We start from the raw sequence: 20,498 nt of genomic DNA, 5'->3' as shown, positions 1-20,498 counted from the left end.
ATTCGCGACCGGCAGCAAACAGATAATCGCGTCCCTTTGTAATCCCACCGCGATCCGAAGGGAATCCGGAAAGGAGAGAGACCCTTCGCGAGGCGGAGAACCGCCGAGGAGGAAACGGCGACGCAGGTATGCGCGTAATTGCCGTCGAACCGCAATTGCGACAGCTTGCGCGAACACTCGTTGCGTCATCTTGCCGTGAAATAGCGACGGGAGCCGATATTCTCGCGTGGCGCCGCACACTTTCCTCTGCCCTCCGCCAACTCCCGTTCTTCCACCGCGCCCGTCTCTGAGAGAACGACACTTTTGCCCCGAGATTACGCGGGTCGCGGTGGAACAACCCGTGTAATCCCATTGTCGCTCATCCCCTCGCTCCTCTCTTTCGCGTGACTCGATTATGGTCGCATCTTTCTGAACAGGCCCGGCTGTTACCTCACGAATTACCAGAACGAATTTGCGGAAGGGACTCTGGCGCTTTTAAACGCAGCCGTCCTTCCTTCCCTTTGCAAACCTCGCCCGCCGATTTTGTAATCGTTTATTAAAAGCCTGGTCTTTCCTTTTCATGTAACGGCGCGGGACTTTATTTAAGGGAGACTTGGATCACTGCGAGCTTGCGTAAAAAGAGGAAAAAAAAGTCTTCTTGTACCGCGGTAAAAGTTTGCCGATAATTAATATTCGGAAAAATAAACGGCTTTAAAGAACAGCGCCGAATGTTCGAAGAAATATGTAATTTCATGGAACGTTATTAAATTTTCGACGAAACATATACGTTCACTTTAATGTACGAAGCCTATTTTAATCAGGTAAATATAAGTTCCGTTACGCAAGCCGGGCTTTTGTAGATCAATAGTAACCTCGTCCCACTGTCTCCGGCGCATTTCAGATTGATATCACATGGTTACGTAAAATATATAAATTAGTAATTTGTTGGGTTAAATGCGTAATGACGCGAGTGAATAATATAATTTTACAAACTCGGCGTTAAAATTGTTCGCTCTATTACGCGAATAGTATGATATTTCGAGCGTATCGCGAGAGGATTGTCGCCGGGATTTTCTCGAGATCCGTAGCGATTTCGTGGCAATTTGGTGGAAATGACGGTCTCGAACGACCTCGACGCGGAGGAGAAGCGCGGGACCGGGAGCGAGAGGTGTTCTCCAACAGCCACGGCGGCTGCAACGTGACCGCAGCACCACGTGACCCGCGCAACCAATTGGATCTACCGCGAATTGGCAGTCACGTTGCACTCGGCGTGGCTCGCTCGTCCCCGCGCTCCTGCACGCTATCCCCTCGTCCATCGGCCCCCTTTCGAGCGTTTCGCGCCTCGCATATGCGACCGACTGTTAGCGCGGTGCGGTGCGGTTTTTTGGTCGCATGACTCCGCTCGTCTGCTCACGTACGCGTGTGGAACAGAAAAAAAAAGAAAGAAGAACGATGAAGTGAAAGAAAACGCGCCGCGAGAATTGGTGAACGCGCGAAGAGCGCGAACGATCGTCGCGAGTGTGAGTCGACAATTGCGCGGAACTCGTCAGCTGTGTGTGAGCCACGTAGAGTGAATTGTTATTGATATTATTTTTTATTTCTTTTTTCTTTTATCGTACGACGCCCGGATCGCTTCTGGAATCAGGAGGCGAGGCGTCAAGTTCTGATAAAGCGGGACGATTAAAAAACCGGAGAGGCGCGAAGAAGAGAGCGGCGCGCTGAATTAAAGAATAATGCCTGCGCCGCGAGTGAATGATCGCGGCTCGTGCCAGGTCGGAAAGTGACCGAGAGTTCTCGTCGACGACTGGTGATGGTAGACGCGTCGAATAAATCGCTTGACTTTCGCGGAGCGACGGGATCGGGGATCGAGGTCCGCCGGAGGAGAATGAGTGTTCAACGGTGCGCGCGTCGCGGGATGCTGATTTGAGTTCCGGTCACGGTGTCTTCTTCTTCTCCTTCGTTTTCGAATCCCGATAAATCAGCGAGCGTAGGGATCTCGACGAGCGGCGGAACCTGGTGTCGCGGTGATGCGCGCTTTTCGGCTGGTCTGAGTTCAACTCCTCTCGTGGTGATCCCCGCGAATTTCTGGGGCGGATCGACGGCTACCGTGGTGCACCAGCTCTTCTAACTTGGGGCGCTTTCACCGGTCGCACCGACGAAAGTAAGAGAGAAAGCGTAGGAGAGCGTTACGCGGACCCGCAATCTCGCTTAGATAGCGACGGGTCAAGGCGACAGCTCGCTCCTCCGCACGAAAAATTATATTATTGTGGCTGATACGCGGCCAATTAATCTTAATTAATAATCTTATTTCAGTGTACGCGATTTTATCGAGGAGCAATTTCCTATAATCGTAGATTTCTCAGTTATATATTTAATTTATTATTTAATTAAATTATGTAATTAATTATGTTAAGAATTAATATCTGTATAATTAATGCGTAATCTTTTACTTCATTATTGCGTACACGTGTGTTGTAGCTTGCAAGTTTCTCTAAACGTAACGTATGTACGTACACCGGAATTAGACTTTGCACAAAAACACGGTGGAAACTTTATTTCTCTGTAAATTTAATTTGCCACGCATATTAATATTCCGCCGAAATCGTTTAAAAAAATTCAAGAAGACCCGCTTTAAAAAGTTAACAATTTACACAGCTTGAAATAACTCGGACTTTCTTTCCGTTCGACTCGTCCTCCAGCAGCTCCAACGAAATTAATTTCGCGCCGGTTGAAAAAATTAAAGAATTAATAAAAAAAAAAAAAGAGAGAGAAAAAGAAATACCTCCGATCTGAAGTATATTAAATAATCAGTCGATTCGCAATGTGTTGACAGGATGATTGGTGGAATAATGTATACGGCGGTAATTCATTAATCGTCGAGGAATTAATAACTCTTGTCATCCGACGGTAGGAGGGAACGCGTCGTTGAGAATTTACGAGCCAGAATTTACGGAAAATTCCCGATTGTTAATTACGGGAGCCGTTTACCGCCTGCGCGAACTTAGGATCTCGGTTCTCGTTGACGGGAATCAACGTCGGGAACAGGTGTTACGTCGTCCCCGTTGGTTCAGCTTATTGACTCGTCTACTCGGCGAGTGGAATACTTTCGGGCTGGAATGGATGTTTTCCGACTTAGTCCCTGGGCCTCCTTTCGACCTTCGTCAATTAACGCCTACAAGGGCTGCCGAAATATCGCGCCGGCGGCCGTTTTGTCACGGGGGGAAAAACGGAGCGCGGAATACGCGTCTTCATCGCCGCGATCGTCGCGGCTGAACACGCCGATCCATCAAAGTATACCAGTTCGGTCTCAGAAGCGCGATCGAGGGCTGCTTCTTCCGCGCGATTCTCGTCGGCTCGCGAATAACGCGACGGGTCGTCTTCCTCGCGACGTTGCGTAAAAGTAACGCGTGACTCGCATCGGTTTTAAGTCCAAAACGCGGTTTACACCGTGCTGGCGAAAATTAAACTCGCAACGCGATACAGGCCGGCGAGGTGGAAAATATTCGACCGCGCGGCCGAAATCGACGTGAAAAACAAAGCGCCAAGATAAATAGGATGCGCTTTAAATGAATTGTAAAATTTTGCTGAATTAACGGCAAAAATTATTTATCGCGGCGATCGCGTCGAGCGGCGCCACAGGTGGTTAATTAAATTTATATGCAATAAGTAAAATCCTCCCGCTTGTCTTGATTGCATTAACTGTTAGCCCGCGCGCTCTTCCATCGAGGGTGTACCGGAAGCATGTAACAATAAGCCGCCCCCGGTGTGCGAATTACATTCGATCCGCCGTTAGTTTCGCGCGCGAGCGTTTACACGCTCGCATTAAACGCTGTAATTAGATATCATCAACAATGGCGATTGCAGCCCCCGGTGAAAACAAAACTACGAGATACATATCGCGCGCCCGTGGTGATTCGCTCGAGTAATTACACCGAAATAAGATATCGAATGCGAGAATGTAACATTTATCGGACGCGCCCGAGTGCGTAATTCCAATGTTTTTCATGTACCATGTAGTAAAAAGAATAGACTCTTGCACGTATTGAATCCGTTAAGCGGATTCCAAATACATTTCTCGCTCCAGCGTTTAATATCTGCTCTTTAAAGTGTCGATATTTAGAATAAAAATATAACAAAAGTTTGATCGACGAGAATAAAAAAAGAAAAAAAAAGAAAAAAAAACAGGTCGTTACGCATTGAACAAAGCTCGTGTTCTTTGCATTTAATTTTCGAGACATCTTTCGAGAACAGAAATCGTCGAGGAAGAGCCATCATTTACGTCGGGCTGTGCTAACTGTGCGGAAATAAAATAAACGCGATCGCGGCAGGCCGAGTTCGTATTTCGACGGTCGTCTTAAATTTCTGGACGCTATTCTCCGCAGCGGCCGGTAAGATTACGAGTCCCACGCGCGACAGCTTTCCCCATTTACATCATAACTCAAAGGAAAGGATGATTATGTCAGCGCGGCGCGGCAGCCACGTAACGTCAACGTCGTACTACTTGCAACGCAATGGGATTAACTCTTTTGAGACATATATGTATCGCTTTACATTTTTTTTTTAACTCTATTTTTTTTTTTATATAATTCTTTTACCGTCTTCTCAGCGAAAAATGAGCCGACGCAGCGATGCGGATAACGCAGCTGCGTTACTTATTGGTTTCGCGCAGCGCAGCCGGCAACGATAACTCAGCGCCTATTATTAAAAAAAAAAAAAATATATATATTTCCTTTTTCATGACGACGTTCTCTTCACGCGTCGAGCACTCCCGAGGACGTTGCTCCTTTTTAAATAACCCAACGCGTCGAAGTTTGTTTTATGTACATAAATATTTAAGTTACACGGGGACATTTCTCCGGGAAAATCTCTCGGGAGATTAAAGTTAATTACGCGCGCGCGAGCTTCTGTTCAATCGTCGCTGCGTCGGAATTGAAGTTTCTTTCCCGTTGCGGTTTTACCGCCGCGAGCGGAGGAGTTACCGCGGGGAAAATTGTGTCGCGGCCGCCGCAAACGTCCGCGGACACGACCGAGATAGCGGACGATCGTGTTCTCTCAAGTTACGACGCATCGAATCGGCTTAGTGCCTCGCGATGCGCGCCGCGCACACGTCCTCGTCTTCGTCTTTCTCTCGAGAAAAAGTTTCCTGCGGCAGAAGTCCGTGGGATAATTCTATCAAAAAACGATAAATTTCGATTATATCGCCACCGGTTCCACGCGGCGAAACGCGACTCGGCGATGATGTAATAGCGGAACTTTAAATGAAGTTAAGACGTGCCTCGGCGATGTCGATGCCTCGCGACGACGGTACAATTATCCGTAATAATTTTAACGTGTCTGCGAGAAATCGCCGGGGGGTGGATTAATTGGCGAAATGTGAGTGGACTGGCGACCGAGAGAGGTTTATAGCACCGGTAGACAAAGTAACTGACGGAGAAACTAACGTGTCAAACGGTATTTTACTTGATATAACTTAATTTTTCAAAAAAAAAAAAAAAAAAAAAAAAAAACCTCCGCACAAACGCACGTGCTTTTCAGCCAAAGTATTTCGAGTCAGTTATCAATCCGCCGCGCGACTTAAGACTAATCTTTATCGCGATGCTGAAGAGGATACTTCTCTAAGACGTTATCGATTAACGCGCCAGCGTACCTTGTACTTGGGGCAAGCTGCCCGGAGTTTTAGCCTGCGTTTACGCCGCAGGTAGAATACGTCTCCGGGATAAATTGCGTTAAAAACGCACGTGACCAACCCACCGGGAGATAGCTCTCGACCGAGGGTTAATCTCGCGGTGGTCTCGCTGCCGTTACTAGAAAACGGCACACGGAACGATGAAACGGTGCGGCGCGAGCAGCGTAACCGACATTCAGGTCACTCTCACCCTTCCCGCGTTCCCTCCCTTCCGCCCTTTCCGCCCCTGTGGAAGAACTTCAAAGGATCGATCTTGATTACCCTGCTCCGCTGACGGCGTTTGCCCCGGAATAATAAATTGATCTATCTTCGCCTCTACGTGCTGACATTAATAATAATTGACAATTAATAATGAAGCGAGAACGCGTCGGTGTAAATTGGAAAAAAAAGAAGAAAAAAGAAAAAAAAAAATTACTTTTTGAACGGAAGAGTTTATACATATAGAATCTCAGCTTTGACATTTTATTCCCCGTGCGGAAAGGTGGAAACGTGGCTTGTGGGGAGAACTGCGCGTCTAATCTTCCAAATTGACAATACATTTATTTTTATTCCCTCGTTTTTTTTTCTCGTTTTCGGTGGATCGGGGAAAGTTTTTCTTAAAGCTTCTCTTGCGTGTCCCAACCGAGCCTCCGTCCCGAAATAATGTACACGTGCCCCACGTACAATGAATACGCTAATTTCGCCGTACAATGGAGTTCACGACATTGCATGAATCATTGCGCGGCGACAAAACCACGTTGTTGCAGTAGTTTCGTGATAGCAGGTCGAGTGTCTCGTAGGAAATTTCTATGCCGCAATACGAATAGATGAACGTCTGCTGAGGAATTAGTTATCGGATAAAGTCTGATAAGTGATAAAGTTAAGTTTGAAAATTATAAAATTTTATAGAAATTAAGTTACTTGTATTTTAAAGAATTTAAATTTAATTTAAATTTAATTTTTGTCGATATTTTAATTAAAAAAAAAAAAAAATGCGTAGAAAAATATAGTTATAATAAATAAGAAAGATTACGTTTAAGATTAAAGCGTTTGACTACATTTAGGCCGTGATAGCTTAGCTGATAATGAAAATTGATGAGAAAATGATATAATTGTCTGACATAAATCGAGGATGGACGATCTCCAAAGCGCTGAGCTAATAGTCGTTCTCGTTTACGCGAAACGCCAAATCTGAGTAAGCCAATTGAGGCGCGGGCCCTTCGAGGGAGCGTTCTCGCGAAGGTAGGAACCAGAGGCATTCGTGGAAAATCGAATTTTCCGTCCGACATGACCCTACGTCGAGGAACCGAGTTCCCGGAGAGGAAGAAGGGTTTCCTCGGCCTTAAGGTCGCCGGGTGTCAGGCCGACTTATTTTCCGGCTTGGCAATGAAGCAAAAGGGACGGTAGACGGATCCTTTAGCACGCGCTTCGGGCAGACGAGAGTGGCGGCAAAGTACATTTGTAAGAGCTCCCACGGGGATCGATCGCGCCGTACTTCTTCGGGCTTCGTGAGCAAATAAATTTGTGAAGAAACTTGCGAGCGATTCCTTAAACATGCCCTCCTCCTCCCCCTTCCCCCGCGCTACAAATAAATGTCCCTCCTCCCGCGAAATATGCCGTAATAACGCGACCGATTTATTATAATTGCGAGCAACGGGAACGATAATGGAAATTGTTTTTGCGCGCTGAGTCAACTAATTAAGGACGTCCTGTTATTTCGAAGGGTGCTGAGGAAAGATGAGGGGAAGTAGTAACGAGATGGGACCTAGGGTGACCTCGGGAGTTCGCGGTGACGGCGGGAAGCACACGGTTCACTGGTTCCGTAAGGGACTACGGCTACATGACAACCCTTCGTTGAAGGAGGGTCTCGCGGGGGCGTCCACTTTCCGGTGCGTCTTCGTACTGGACCCCTGGTTCGCCGGAAGTACCAACGTTGGCATCAATAAATGGAGGTGAGCGCTCGCGACGACCCGGGATCACGTTGGAGATCGATACATATTCGTCCGAACACTAACAAAGAAGTAACGGGTCGCGTTGGCGCGTTAAACGTATTATATTTTTTATTATTAATGCAAATAAATTAACACAGATATAGAAATCATTTAAATGCAAGATAATTTTTCTAGAAATTTTCTTCGATTTTATTACTTGAGACTTTTCTTTTTTTTCTTTTTCTTGCTTTAAATTAATAATTATCACCGCAATCAATCGCGACGTATAAGGTTCTTTTCGCGTGTTAGGTTTAGATGACATCGAGACAATGTTAGAGAGTTACGATTACTTAATTTGTCGATAATGGCGAGTCGATACTGTTCCACAAACGGCGCCGTAGATCTTCGTTGCATCGCGTAATCTCGATGCATTACTGCAGCGGACATTCGAGCGCGACGTTCTCAGTCGTCGATCATTTGTCACGTTGATTAAGCGTTATGTAACCGTTTCCTAAGCGATCGCTTAGATGTTGTCGATAATCCTACTGAATCACGGTTGACAAGGAGGACATTAGTGGCCGACGTTCTTTAAAAATGAGCCAACGGCGTGAGTAGGTGACGCGCGTTTGTATATTACGTTGCTTTTAATGACGAATCATTTTTCAATTATTACAAAAGGCGCTAAAGCCAATATCGCAGCGGGGACATTTAAAATATCGTTTTCCGTTCTTCTGCAGCTTTATGCGGGCAATAATTATTATTTATACGTTATTAAATAAAATTGAATGGATCAATTTTCCACGTCTTATCGGGCTCGCACTGTTCGGCCTCGATAGATTCCTGCTGCAATGCTTAGAGGATCTGGACTGTTCCCTGAGGAAACTAAATTCCCGGTTATTTGTGATCCGGGGACAGCCGGCCGATGCTCTTCCCAAGCTCTTCAAAGAATGGGGCACGACAAATTTGACTTTCGAAGAGGATCCAGAACCGTTTGGCCGGGTGCGAGATCACAATATTTCCGCTCTCTGTAAAGAGCTCGGCATCTCGGTGGTCCAGAGGGTTTCCCACACCCTTTACAAATTAGACGAGTAAGTTTAAAACATTTTTTTTTAATATCAATTTCTAGCAAATTAGCAAAGCGATTAAATAATGATAGGGCAATTCTATTTTTTAAATTAATTTTATAAGGAAAGTTTTCTGACTGTTTCCTTTTTTTTTTTTAATTGTCGCGGTACATAAATAATTTATAAATTGATCCAAATTTATAAGCAACTATATATTTAAATAATATAATAGATACAGTTAATTATCGATAGTTAATCGTATTTTATTCATAATTTCGATCGGTAGTTATTAAATCAGAATTAATTAATTATTAATTATAGTTATCGTCGGAATTTGTAATTATAATTCCGAAACTATTTTTTAACGAGGCATTTATAAAGGGGGAAAAAAACGGGGAGCAGAAAAATAGGCTTTCTTTTGAGAAGGAAACGTCAATTACCAGCACGTGTGTCCGAGTGTTGAAAATGGAACCTTGTGCCCGCACAGTTAATTAATACAGTTGCAACTTTCGCCCATTGTTCGCAAGCAATTTCGCGACTCTACCGTTCTCGTCGTCGCCGCGTTTCAGAATCATAGAGAGAAATGGTGGCAAACCGCCGTTGACCTACCATCAATTTCAAAACATCGTCGCCGGAATGGACCCGCCGGAACCACCGGTACCAACGGTGACTGCTGCCTGCATCGGCAGTGCCTATACACCCTTAAAAGACGACCACGACGACCATTACGGAGTGCCCACTCTCGAGGAACTCGGTGAGGAAAGATCAATTTATCCCTCGCAGGTTTTAACGTTCTAGAGTTTGTCATTCGATTAAACAACGTAAAGTATTATCAAGCTCGTAATTTATCACTTCTATATTTGCGTCAGAAGCATAGGAACCGTCGTAATATCAAACCACAATTTTAATGACTGCGGTTTCTTTTTTTTTCCTTCTTTTCTTTTTCTTCTTTCGTAAGCGTTGACTTAAAAAGCGAGACTGACTTTTGACCCGGCTCAAAGAAGATCGATTGTTGAAATTAAGGGCAGAAGTCGGCACACGGCATAAACTGCTAGCTGCAACATCCCGTTGTTTCGCGATAATATATCAGGCAATAACGAGATATGCATTTCGAATAGAATTCTCTCTTCCCTTTTCCCCGCCGAGCCTGGCAACTGCATGCGGATTAAACGTGAGTATGTTGCGCCTGCGATGGAGAATTCATTCGCCGCAGATTAGTCGATGCAGCATTAACGCGCCGCCCGTAAGGGCGCAATCGGGTATTATTTCATCCCCGCGTCGATGGCGCATTGTAATCCGTGACGTTTAAACCGTGTTACGTAACCCCGTCACTCGCTGGTGGAGTAAGAGGTCCGATCGATTATTAATTACCCTGGGGCCGATTGTTCTTATTATCGAGCTTCGGGCGTCTTAAAGTCTCTTCGGCACGGCCCATTACCGTCGATACGTAAACCCCCCTCGCATTATATTCGGTATCCCTCACTTTCAAATGTCGCACGTTACTCTGTCATTTTCCTTTATCGTCATTGTTATCAAATGTCAGCTCGCGCCCCGAAAGGCTTCCGACCTTTTTTTTTCCTCCGACAATTCCTTCGCGACGACCGAAGAGACGGAGGAAACGGAGACCGTCGCCGAAAAACTTTGTGCTGCACGGGAATGCCCGCGACTCTTTAATTTCACTGACAGCTTTCCCCGATCGATACTTTGAGTCAGCTGCTTCTTTTCTTTTTTTTCTGTTTTTCTTTTTATTTTAATAAAACTGTCCAGACACGGGAGAAAACGAGAGGGTATTGCGATGTCACATTCGAGCGCGGTGTCCAATCGTTGCTTTTTAAGTCGATCACGAACATTATTTATCTAACTATTTCGTTGAAAAAAAAAAAAAATTACAACCTGCAGTAATGGGATTAAAATGTGTGGGCGGTAACATTTGCGACGAATCGATTCGGATATAAAAATGAAATAAAATCATGTTCTTGGCTCGCAGAAAAAAAATAGGGGAGACACGACCTCCCTCGGCTTTGTACAAGCTTTCCGCTTTTTTTTTTTACGATTATAGGCTTCGATACGGATAATTTGCTGCCGCCGGTGTGGGTCGGCGGCGAGAGCGAGGCTTTGGCAAGACTCGAGCGTCATCTCGAGAGGAAGGCATGGGTGGCGAGCTTTGGCAGGCCGAAGATGACACCGCAGTCCTTGCTACCGAGTCAGACCGGACTCTCGCCTTATCTGCGATTCGGCTGTCTCAGTACGCGGCTGTTCTACTATCAGCTCACCGACTTGTACAAAAAGGTACGAGGCATCGTTCCCGAAACGATAACGCGAGTTGTGTTTATCGCGAAATACATCTAGCGGCTCTCCCAGGAAACCACCCTCGCTCGCGAACGTTTCCACCCTTCGCCTCTCTCTCCTCCTCGCACCGAAACTTTGCGGGCAATAATTAAACGAAACTTCAGGGACACGTTAATTGCGCCGCGAGATTTTTATTTCCACGAGAAGTCGCAAAAGCTGTTTCCACGCGAGAAGTTTGTAGTTATGAGGGAATAATATCCCTTTTTGGCGAGAATTATATTAACGAGATTTTTTGTTGCTACTGTTTTTTAAATTCTTTTTTTTTTTACTGACGAATTTTGTTTTTTATCGTTTTTTTTACGACCCTATTTTCAAGCATTTTTTGAAAACTTCCGGGCGGCTGCTTGTTAATAATGCTGTTTCAGATAAAGAAAGCTGTGCCGCCGCTGTCGTTGCACGGCCAGCTTCTCTGGCGCGAGTTCTTTTACTGCGCCGCAACGAAGAATCCGAACTTCGATCGGATGCAAGGCAATCCGATTTGCGTGCAAATACCGTGGGACAAGAACGTGGAGGCGCTCGCAAAGTGGGCGAACGTGAGTAATGCTTTACGTTGATCGCAGACGGTAGTCACTTCGCCTCGCAATTTCGTTCGTACTAGACGATCAAACGGAGAATTCCGACAGCGAGGAAAAATGTTACGATCATTTTTGTCGGCTGTTCGAAAAGATGTTTAAATCAATTAAAAACGGCGCTGGGAATTGATTTAAAATTATTTAAAAATAAAATCGAATTAGAGTTAATTTTAAAATAAAGAGAGTAACGAAATCGCGACTTGCGGAACTTCGGGGATTTCACGAACGTGATAATTAAACTACCTTTTCGCACCAGGGTCAGACGGGATTTCCGTGGATCGACGCGATCATGACGCAGCTGCGAGAAGAGGGCTGGATACATCACCTAGCTAGACACGCGGTGGCTTGTTTCTTGACCAGAGGCGATCTTTGGATCTCATGGGAAGAGGGAATGAAGGTAAAATGCCACGGCATGCTTAGCGTATCAATCGACACGTGTTGCTCTTTTATCCCGTTCGTTTGTTCTTATCATTAATATATAGACTGCGTAAGAATAATTCTTGTCGCTAGATCTTTCTTTCGGCAATATAAAATACGTGCAGTGCATCCGATAATATAATATACCTCTCCAGTAAAAAGAAAAAAAAAGAAAAGAAAAAGAAAAAGAAAAAAAGACATGTAGATAAACTGGTTGCTCTACAGAGCGACTATATGTATAACCAGCAATAAGTCATGGCTCCACGCCGACGTGGAAAAGAAAATTAATGAGATCGTCTGATTACGTGCAATCTAACGTCCTTTTCTTTTTCGAGGTCTTCGACGAGCTCCTCTTAGACGCCGATTGGTCCGTTAATGCTGGCATGTGGATGTGGCTGTCGTGCAGTTCGTTCTTCCAACAATTTTTCCATTGTTACTGCCCCGTGCGATTCGGAAGGAAAGCGGATCCGAACGGCGATTATATCAAGTAATCGATTAAAAGAGTATTTTTAAAAAATAATTTTTTAAATAAATGAAAATCCACGTGAACGAGGTATGCGCGAAAAATTCTTCCAAAAAAAAGAAATAAAAAAATTTCGAACGGGCGCGTTTATCGGTATTTCCTCCCCGTCTCCCCCGCCGAAATAACGTTCACGCTTCACGATTGCACGGACGATGCTATCAGCGCGGTGATTAACGCTCGCGCGATGGCTGAACTAATGGAAATTTTAATCTTGATTGATCTTAATTTGTAACGTATCAGGCGTTAATCTGAGCGAAGCTAAATTCCGCCGCAAGATAGATGGAACATTAAACAGCTTAGCTCCATTAGAGCTTAATCGCGCAAAAGATCGCCGTGACGAATCGTCGGCGATGACAGCGTTCAATTAGCAAACTATCAATATTTTCGCAGGAAACGCGCTTCCCCGTTGACATTTTTTGCGAAAACTCGAAGGCGACCGCGATTACCTTCTATTTTTTACTTTTTAATTTTCTCAAATATTTATAAATCACGTGTACGCGCCTCGTATTCGTTGTGCACGGGGGGAGGGAAGGAGATCGTTGCCTCGGAATAAAAATCAATTTTATTTCCGCACCATTAGGCGGTACCTGCCGGTGCTGAAGAACTTCCCGACCAGGTACATTCACGAGCCCTGGAACGCGCCGCTTAGCATACAGCACGCCGCGAAGTGCATCATCGGCAAGGAGTACTCGTTGCCGATGGTGAACCACAGCAAGAGCTCGCGCATCAACATCGAGCGGATGAAGCAAGTGTACCAGCAGCTGAACAAGTATCGCGGCAACGGTGAGTAAAAATTGACCTCACACTTCCGCGAGGCGCTCGAACCTGAACTTTCTACCTACGATAATGGTCCACCGCCAAACTTCGGTCCCCTTTTCTTTTTCGCGTACCTTTAAATTCCCACCGATTTCGGTGAAACTTTCAGAATCACGATTTTTAAGATTCTTTTTTTTTTTCAGGTACTTCGTTCAAGGGAGAAAGTATTGGTGAGTAAATTGACTGCGGTTGACGATTAATAACTGTGATTAGTTGCATTGGAATATATGCGAGCTGTTGTAACAATGATATTAATAATGTAATATTAATTATTTTTTTTTAAGGCTTGCTGAACGCATTGTTGACACCACCGGCGAAAGACGGCGACGAGGAGAAAAGAAAGCAGGACTCGACAAATCGGGAAAACGAGCAGAATATCGAGACCATCGGCAGCCCTACGCAGCAACAGCAGCAACAACAACAGCCTCAGCAATAGTATATATAGACGACCCGTATAGCGATTCGGATAATTTGTTAGCACGATAGCATTGATATTATTCTATTTATATAATGTAAAGGCGATTTAAAACCCTCGGAATAAGTTTCTCACGTCTAGTAATCATTTCGATCAATCGACTTCGAGAGGAGAATCTGTTAATTGTAATTGATATAATCGGTGCCTTTTTTTATCTTGACTTTTCCTTCTACGTACAAAGAATTTATAGCAATTCGACAAATCTAACATATATGTATATATATTATATATATACATATTTATTAATATTAATGCGTTAGATATGTATAAAATTTTTATACTTTTCACGGGTTCAAGCGACATTTTTGTTAAGTTAATCGTAAAATCGATATTTTATGAAATACTGCGACCGAAGAAGAATCCGCACTATTTTTTTAAGCATCTAAGGAAAGAATAAAACGCGTATTTTAGGCTTTGCGCTAACTTTCGCGTGCGTGTTCCTACCTAGAGCGAGTACGAGATTCGTTCAAAGCGAAGAGATTATTGTTATTTACGGCTTGTATTTTATCGTACAATTTACACGTAACTTTAACGCTTCTCGCAACGTATCGTTTTGATAACTATGCCGTTTAGATTTCTTTTTCTTCTTTTTTTTTATGGCTGTAAATTGTAAATAACAAATAAAACGCAAAGGAACGTTTCGGAGAACATTATGTCGCGTCTGCGAATCACCTTGTCCGGAATGTCACTTACCTTATTCACTGGCTTCTTCCGCCTCGTCGTAGCTCCTTCGGTCCGCCTCGTGTTCGCCGTTTTAAATTATCGCGACTTTAAATAACCGAATGACGGTCACAGAGCATAAATAAACGGAAAACGTAAACGGAGACACATCGCCCACGTTAATCGCATTCGCTGGAATGAAGCTTCGGTCGACTTGACAAAATGAACATTTAATGGTCTATCTGTCACACTTTGCGCTTTAATGGCACCTCAATCCGGAGATTCCCGATGCAGCTCGACGGGGGGCGGGGGGGAGGGATACCCCCGGTCTTTCTGCTACAAAAAACTCGATAACACGGTTTGTCACGGCTATTTGTATATCACTATTGCCCACGCGCTTAAACGCTAGACTGAAGCTCGATGCACGCTCTCTTCGTCGTTTTCGAGACTCGCCTAATTGAGACGCTCGCGAACTTTGCATCGCGCAACGGTGCGCTCTTCCGTTTACAAACGGGCACGGTACAACGCATCGCGCGCACTAAACTCGCGGCCTCGTTTATCATATACAGAGGGAGAAACAAGGGGGGGTGAGGGAAAGAGGGTGGAAAAAAAAAAAGAAAAAAAAAAGAAAAGAAAGAGTTTACAATTAATGAAACGTCTCGTATACGCACACGCAGTATATGCATCGCAATTACGTATATATGTGTTTGCCGGTGTGCGCGTGTACCGTCGTACTCTCGTCTCGACGCCGGCGAAACCAGAACTTCATGCCACACAATCGGTTTTCCTCTTTTTTTTTTTTCTTTTTTCTTTATGCCTCACCTTTTTCTTTTTTTTTTCTTTTTTTTTCTTTTTTTTTCATGTCAACAAATGATATATTTTTAGTGCCTATAGTACTTATGGTTTTACAGTACATTTCTCATTAGATTTAAACAATTACAAATGAACATTCTCAACACTCAAAAATGGAACTAATGTTTCTCACGCATCGTCACCCTTTTCTCTCGCGCTTTTTCTCACCCTTTCGCACCGGCATACACTCGCGTTCTCACCTCACGCGCATTTTCTCCCCCTCATTCTCTCAGTTCTCTCGTTCACTTTCTCACTCGCACTCTCGCTTTTGCGTTTTTTTAACTTATTTTGTGTCACGTGTGCCTTACAAACGCTTATATACTTGGTTGTATGTCCTCCTTGCGATAAAAGATCAAAGATTTTTTTTTTTTCTTTTTCTTCTTCTTCCTTTGCGAGTGTCTTGTGGTCGCAGTAATAAATCTCCATAATAATCTCTCTAATAATAATCGGGACAATATTTAATTATAATTGTTAATAATAATTAATCTTGTTAATTATTCGTCATACGGTAGTAACATCATCGTCACGGCGTTTGCGTGTCGCGCACCCAAAATTAATTTATCTATTCACATTACGACGACGTTCCTCTCATCCTGCTTATGTAAATATCTCTATGTATACCGACGCCGACTGCGGCCTCCACCTTTTTTTATTTATTAATTATTCTTTATATATATATATATATATATTTTTTTTACGTTTATTACTTGTCGCTAATTTTACACTCTATCGCCGCGGAACATCGAAAAAAATACCAGCGTGTACAATACACCACGAAATTTCGGACATCTGTCCCTTCCCTCTCCCCCTTTTTTCTCCCTTATTTTCCTGTCGAGGAAAAGAATAATGCTTATCTCGTCTCGCGAAATGCAATTCGTAACTCTCGGTCGTCAATTATACGACGTGTGCGCAAATAACTTCTGTGCGAGGGTTTGAGGATAAGAAACGTAGCGAGAGCGTCCATGTCCGTCGTCCGCTAACGAGGCCCTTGGATCTCGGATCGTAATACGGCGGCCGAGAGCTCATTGAAAATTTTCGAGAATCCCCCAGAGGAGGGGAGGAAGATCTTAAAAGTTTATCAGTTATTCCCGTCGCACTGCGTGATTTCGGAATTCAAGGATTTAAGAGCCTGGACTCGAAGGCATTCCGGTACTCGAGAGTTCCGCGACTCGGAAACGCGCGAGTCGACCGGTACTCGAAATTCGGTGATTCGAGAGTTCAAACGCGGCTACCAGAATCCAAGGATCCAAAATCTGCGGACAACTCAAAGGTGATCGAAATGCAATTCACAAAAGACAGGCATGGGACACCTCATCTCGCTTCCTTCTTTCTCGTTTAAATACGGCATCGGGATAACGTACGCGCGTTTGCACTTCTCTAATTAATTCCTCGTTATTACAACAAACTACGTGCGGAGCTCGGGACGTCAACGAGTAGCGCATCGGAAATAATTGATTTATTCGTCGCAATCATGAAAAAAAAAAATAAAATAAAATAAAATAAAACAATAAAACCCTCGTTTGGATCGGCGCGCTCGTCGTTTGCGGTCTCGTGCAACCTTTTATGCACTCATCCTCTTTCGCGCCCTGCCCTTTCCCGCCTCAGACTAATAATTAGTGATAATAACTATAATGGCTAATCGACTATTAATTTCCATAGTTTTATCGCCAACTACCGCGTTACTTTTTATTTTTTTTCTCTCTTTCAGATCGTGTTAATTAATGCATTGATCCAGAATCAATTCCCTGGACATTTCGTCCTTAGTTCAAACGAACGGTTTTGGATTTTGGAAAGCGTCGCGCGAATCCGAGGACGAGGGTCGACGAAAAGAAAAATTCTCTCTCTCTCTTTCTTTCTTTCTCGCTCTCGTTATACGTACACGCATATTTCATACAGAAATGTGTCCCGATCGTCGACGATCGCCGGCTCGGCTAACAATACCTTACGCGATCAGGACGCACGTTAAAAAGAACGACGATTCACTACAAAACTCTTCGCCTTCAATTCACGATTAAAGGACGTTCTCACGCCATTCTCGCACTACGCATGAAACTATCGACAGTATTTCGCTTTCTTCCCGCAATGCCGCGTTATCGCGAACTCGCAGGAGACAATTCGAAAAAGCGCGATCGTGTGCGATCGACTCACGGATTCCATAATCCGCTACGTTAAAATCGGGAAAGGAGAAGAAGGGCATACGTTGCACAACGAGATATCCAAGTCGCTTCTCGCCTCTTTCTCGGATAACTTCGTAAATCCTAAGAGACACATTTTTTTAATCAAGATCTAGAGAATCAGAAGCATTCTGCGAGTTTATAAAAAAAAAAAAAACTTATCGTTATTTTTATACTAAGTACGGTTAATATAATTCTTTTTTTCCTTTCTTCTTTTTTTTTCTACAAAGATATTATACTAGAAATAAAAAACTCTTTAAAAATGACGCCGCGTGATAAAATCGCCGTTTAATACGGTAATCGATAGTTGTTCATTTTCCTGGTTGGGCGTCTCGTTAGTTTTATCAACCGCGTTATTTTTTCAGCGCATAAAAGGACCGCTTTTTTAATATTCGACACCTCGGGCAAAACATTTGCGAAATCGGTATTGCTCGCGGCAACGAGATATATTTTGCACGGGATAAGCGCCCATCGATTTCCTGAGTCAACGTTTGCAACTGTCACGTGCTTCGAACAACGATTAATTATCCAACGGCGCAGGACAGCAGATTGTTAATAAATCAGTCGTATTTATCTAATAAAAAAATAAAAAAAATTAAAAAAAAAAGGAAACCGAGAATAAATAAAAAAAAATATCACCGATACCCGCTGCGACTTGATGAGCAGTAACGCTGATAAATCGCAGTCATTTATCCCAAGATCGATCCCGTGCACCCTCGAGGATCCGTTGCCTTTCGACATTTCTGCGACGCTTTAACACTCGAGCTCGCGTCACTTCAGAAATAAAACGAGACCAGCGTGCCTTACTTCGATTATCATCGCCTTCGCGACAACGCGGGCGCTATTAATCATTTCAGATGTTTCTCAAGCGATCAAGCTTCTCTGTTGATCGAGCATCATTCAGCGAAGATATCGTTAGCTGGCCTGGTTCTAACAAATCAGGTTACGGTGACTCGGGTTTCAGAGTGGCCGATATTGCCGGTATCGCCCTTTACCGCCGGGCTGTTATGGAATTCCCGGGGAGAGAGAATTTCCTCGCTCGTGAAATCGCGGCGATAATCCCGCTCGTCACGGGCGACCCCACGGGCACGGCCACGCGAATCGGTTCATTATAGGCGAAAGAGGCGAAGCGATCGTACCGTGGGTCGTATAGCGCCGGGTATACGCCTCATTTGGCGGGCGGTCGACGTGACTTCCGGCCGAGATTCGACGGCTGCGACCAAGTATGTACTACGGCCGCCTGTATCCTTACCGGCTGCCTTATCAGAATCGAGCACGCGACGCGCCGATGCGTATAACGAGCGTTGAATCAGAATATCTCAGCATCCCTCCCCGGGTGAGAGAACGGCGAGAAGTAAACGCCGCTAATACATATCCAATTAGATTCCGTAATCTCTCCGGCCGTTTCTCGATTGCGCGGTGAGCTAGGACTCCGTCCGTCCTCGGAATATCGCACGGAAAGTCGGCGGGCGTCTAAGCAAATTTTCCGTTTAAAGAGTCGCGGGAGTAACGAGCCCCAAGTTAATCCCCCGTGTATTATGCTTCGCGGGTTAAACGTCGACGACGTCGGGGAGGGCGTGTCGGGCTCGACGTTTCAGCTTTTCAAAGGGCCGCCGGGCTTGATCTTACCAAACGGAGTGCGAAGTGCCTTTTATCTCTGTCAATATTATCTCAATGCAACCCGGTCAAAGATGTACCTTTTTTTTTTCTTTCTTTCTCTCTTTTTCTTTGAAGTCCGATCTTCCGAGAGCCGTATTTACACGAGATATGTGGAAAGCGACGCGATTTAACTCGGCCATCTAATTCCTTATGTAACGTAATCTTCTTAGGATGTACTTTTTCGATAATCTGGCGAATTAACGGCGGGCGAACGATAGGAAAAACAAGAAAAAAAGTATTTAAAAAAAAAAAGGAAAAAAAACACCGAACCGCGCGCACAACCCGGGAACTTGGCTTGCGAGTTTTCATTTTCCTGTGCACGTGCGTCGTCCAATTCGAAGAGTCCCATCGAATTTCTATTTCTCTTCTCTCCCTTTCAGCTTGCCCGTGTAATGGGAATTGCATTGAAAAGCGACTACAAAACCGCGGGAAGGATAATAAAAGACTATTGGAGATAATGTGATAAAGAGAGCGCGATTTTTTCATTTTTGAGGTCATGAGGCATCATCGACTTTCGATTATACTAATCCCGTAGAATTTCCAATTCGGCGAATTAAGACGGCGATGATTAATTTAATATTAACGATTGAACGTAAGGTAGGCTCCGTCAGCTTTTTCCTTCGCCAACTTCGCGGTGGATCAAAGTCGCGCCCAAGTTTCACCCTGACAAGCGAACTAATCGAGAGGAGGGTACCCTAGAACGGTTGATCGAATCTCGGAATTTTCCTACCCTCCGCCACGTCCTCTCCACGATCGCAAATCGCCGCTTATTTCGATCGATTCGAAATTCTCCAAGCACCGGCTCGGTGATTATGCTATCTTTAACAAACTGTTAACGACCATCTGTCGACTCTGAGAGGATTAATTTTCACTTTTGTGTGTTGTTAGAGCAACAATTAATTTTAATATTCCAAAAACGTGAAAATAGAGAATAAACTAATTAATCCGTAAAATGTCATTTTATTAAAATGTAAAGAAATATTTAATGAGAAGAATCATAAAATACTTATTGAAAATAGTAAAAAGAATTGTGAAAAAAAATTGTTACATTTTTTTTTTATTATTTAACGAAATAATTTTCATTCTGTTGTAAGACAATCTGCGATTTGTCGATCAAAGTTTAAAACGATAAGATCAAAGAAGATCACGGTCTAAAGTTCTCAGGATGAGGAAGCTACGGTGAAAGTGGATTGGTAAATCTACCGCGACGAAGGCGAAAGGAGAAAGGAGCACTTCCGACCGGACGTTGCTTCAATTCCCTTCCTTTCTATCGCCATCCACGTGCCATTCGCATCCCCGTAACATATTCTAACGATGTCTACAGCCTCCTTCTCAAACGCGTGTACCATTCCTAAAGTGACC

At 44.2% G+C, this 20,498-nt stretch overlaps 1 protein-coding gene across 2 annotated transcripts; it reads left to right on the top strand.

The window, feature by feature from the left end:
- Nucleotides 1-304: 304 nt before the first annotated feature.
- Cry2 (cryptochrome 2) lies at nt 305-14,439 on the top strand. Of its 2 annotated transcripts, none has more exons than XM_070666533.1 (11): nt 305-2,140; nt 7,368-7,596; nt 8,412-8,663; nt 9,209-9,393; nt 10,699-10,928; nt 11,354-11,521; nt 11,817-11,957; nt 12,313-12,464; nt 13,081-13,283; nt 13,460-13,486; nt 13,601-14,439. In XM_070666533.1, the coding sequence occupies exons 2-11, from the start codon at nt 7,382-7,384 to the stop codon at nt 13,750-13,752; spliced, it is 1,725 nt and encodes a 574-aa protein (XP_070522634.1). In that variant the 5' UTR covers nt 305-2,140; nt 7,368-7,381; the 3' UTR covers nt 13,753-14,439. The 2 variants fall into 2 exon arrangements, with proteins under 2 accessions (XP_070522634.1, XP_070522635.1); XM_070666534.1 differs by having other exon boundaries at nt 305-5,430.
- Nucleotides 14,440-20,498: the final 6,059 nt, after the last annotated feature.

Source organism: Cardiocondyla obscurior, linkage group LG15 (assembly GCF_019399895.1).
Source record: "Cardiocondyla obscurior isolate alpha-2009 linkage group LG15, Cobs3.1, whole genome shotgun sequence".
NCBI lineage: Eukaryota > Metazoa > Arthropoda > Insecta > Hymenoptera > Formicidae > Cardiocondyla > Cardiocondyla obscurior.
Note: the sequence above shows the minus strand (reverse complement) of the source record. Positions and strands in the feature narration are given on the sequence as shown.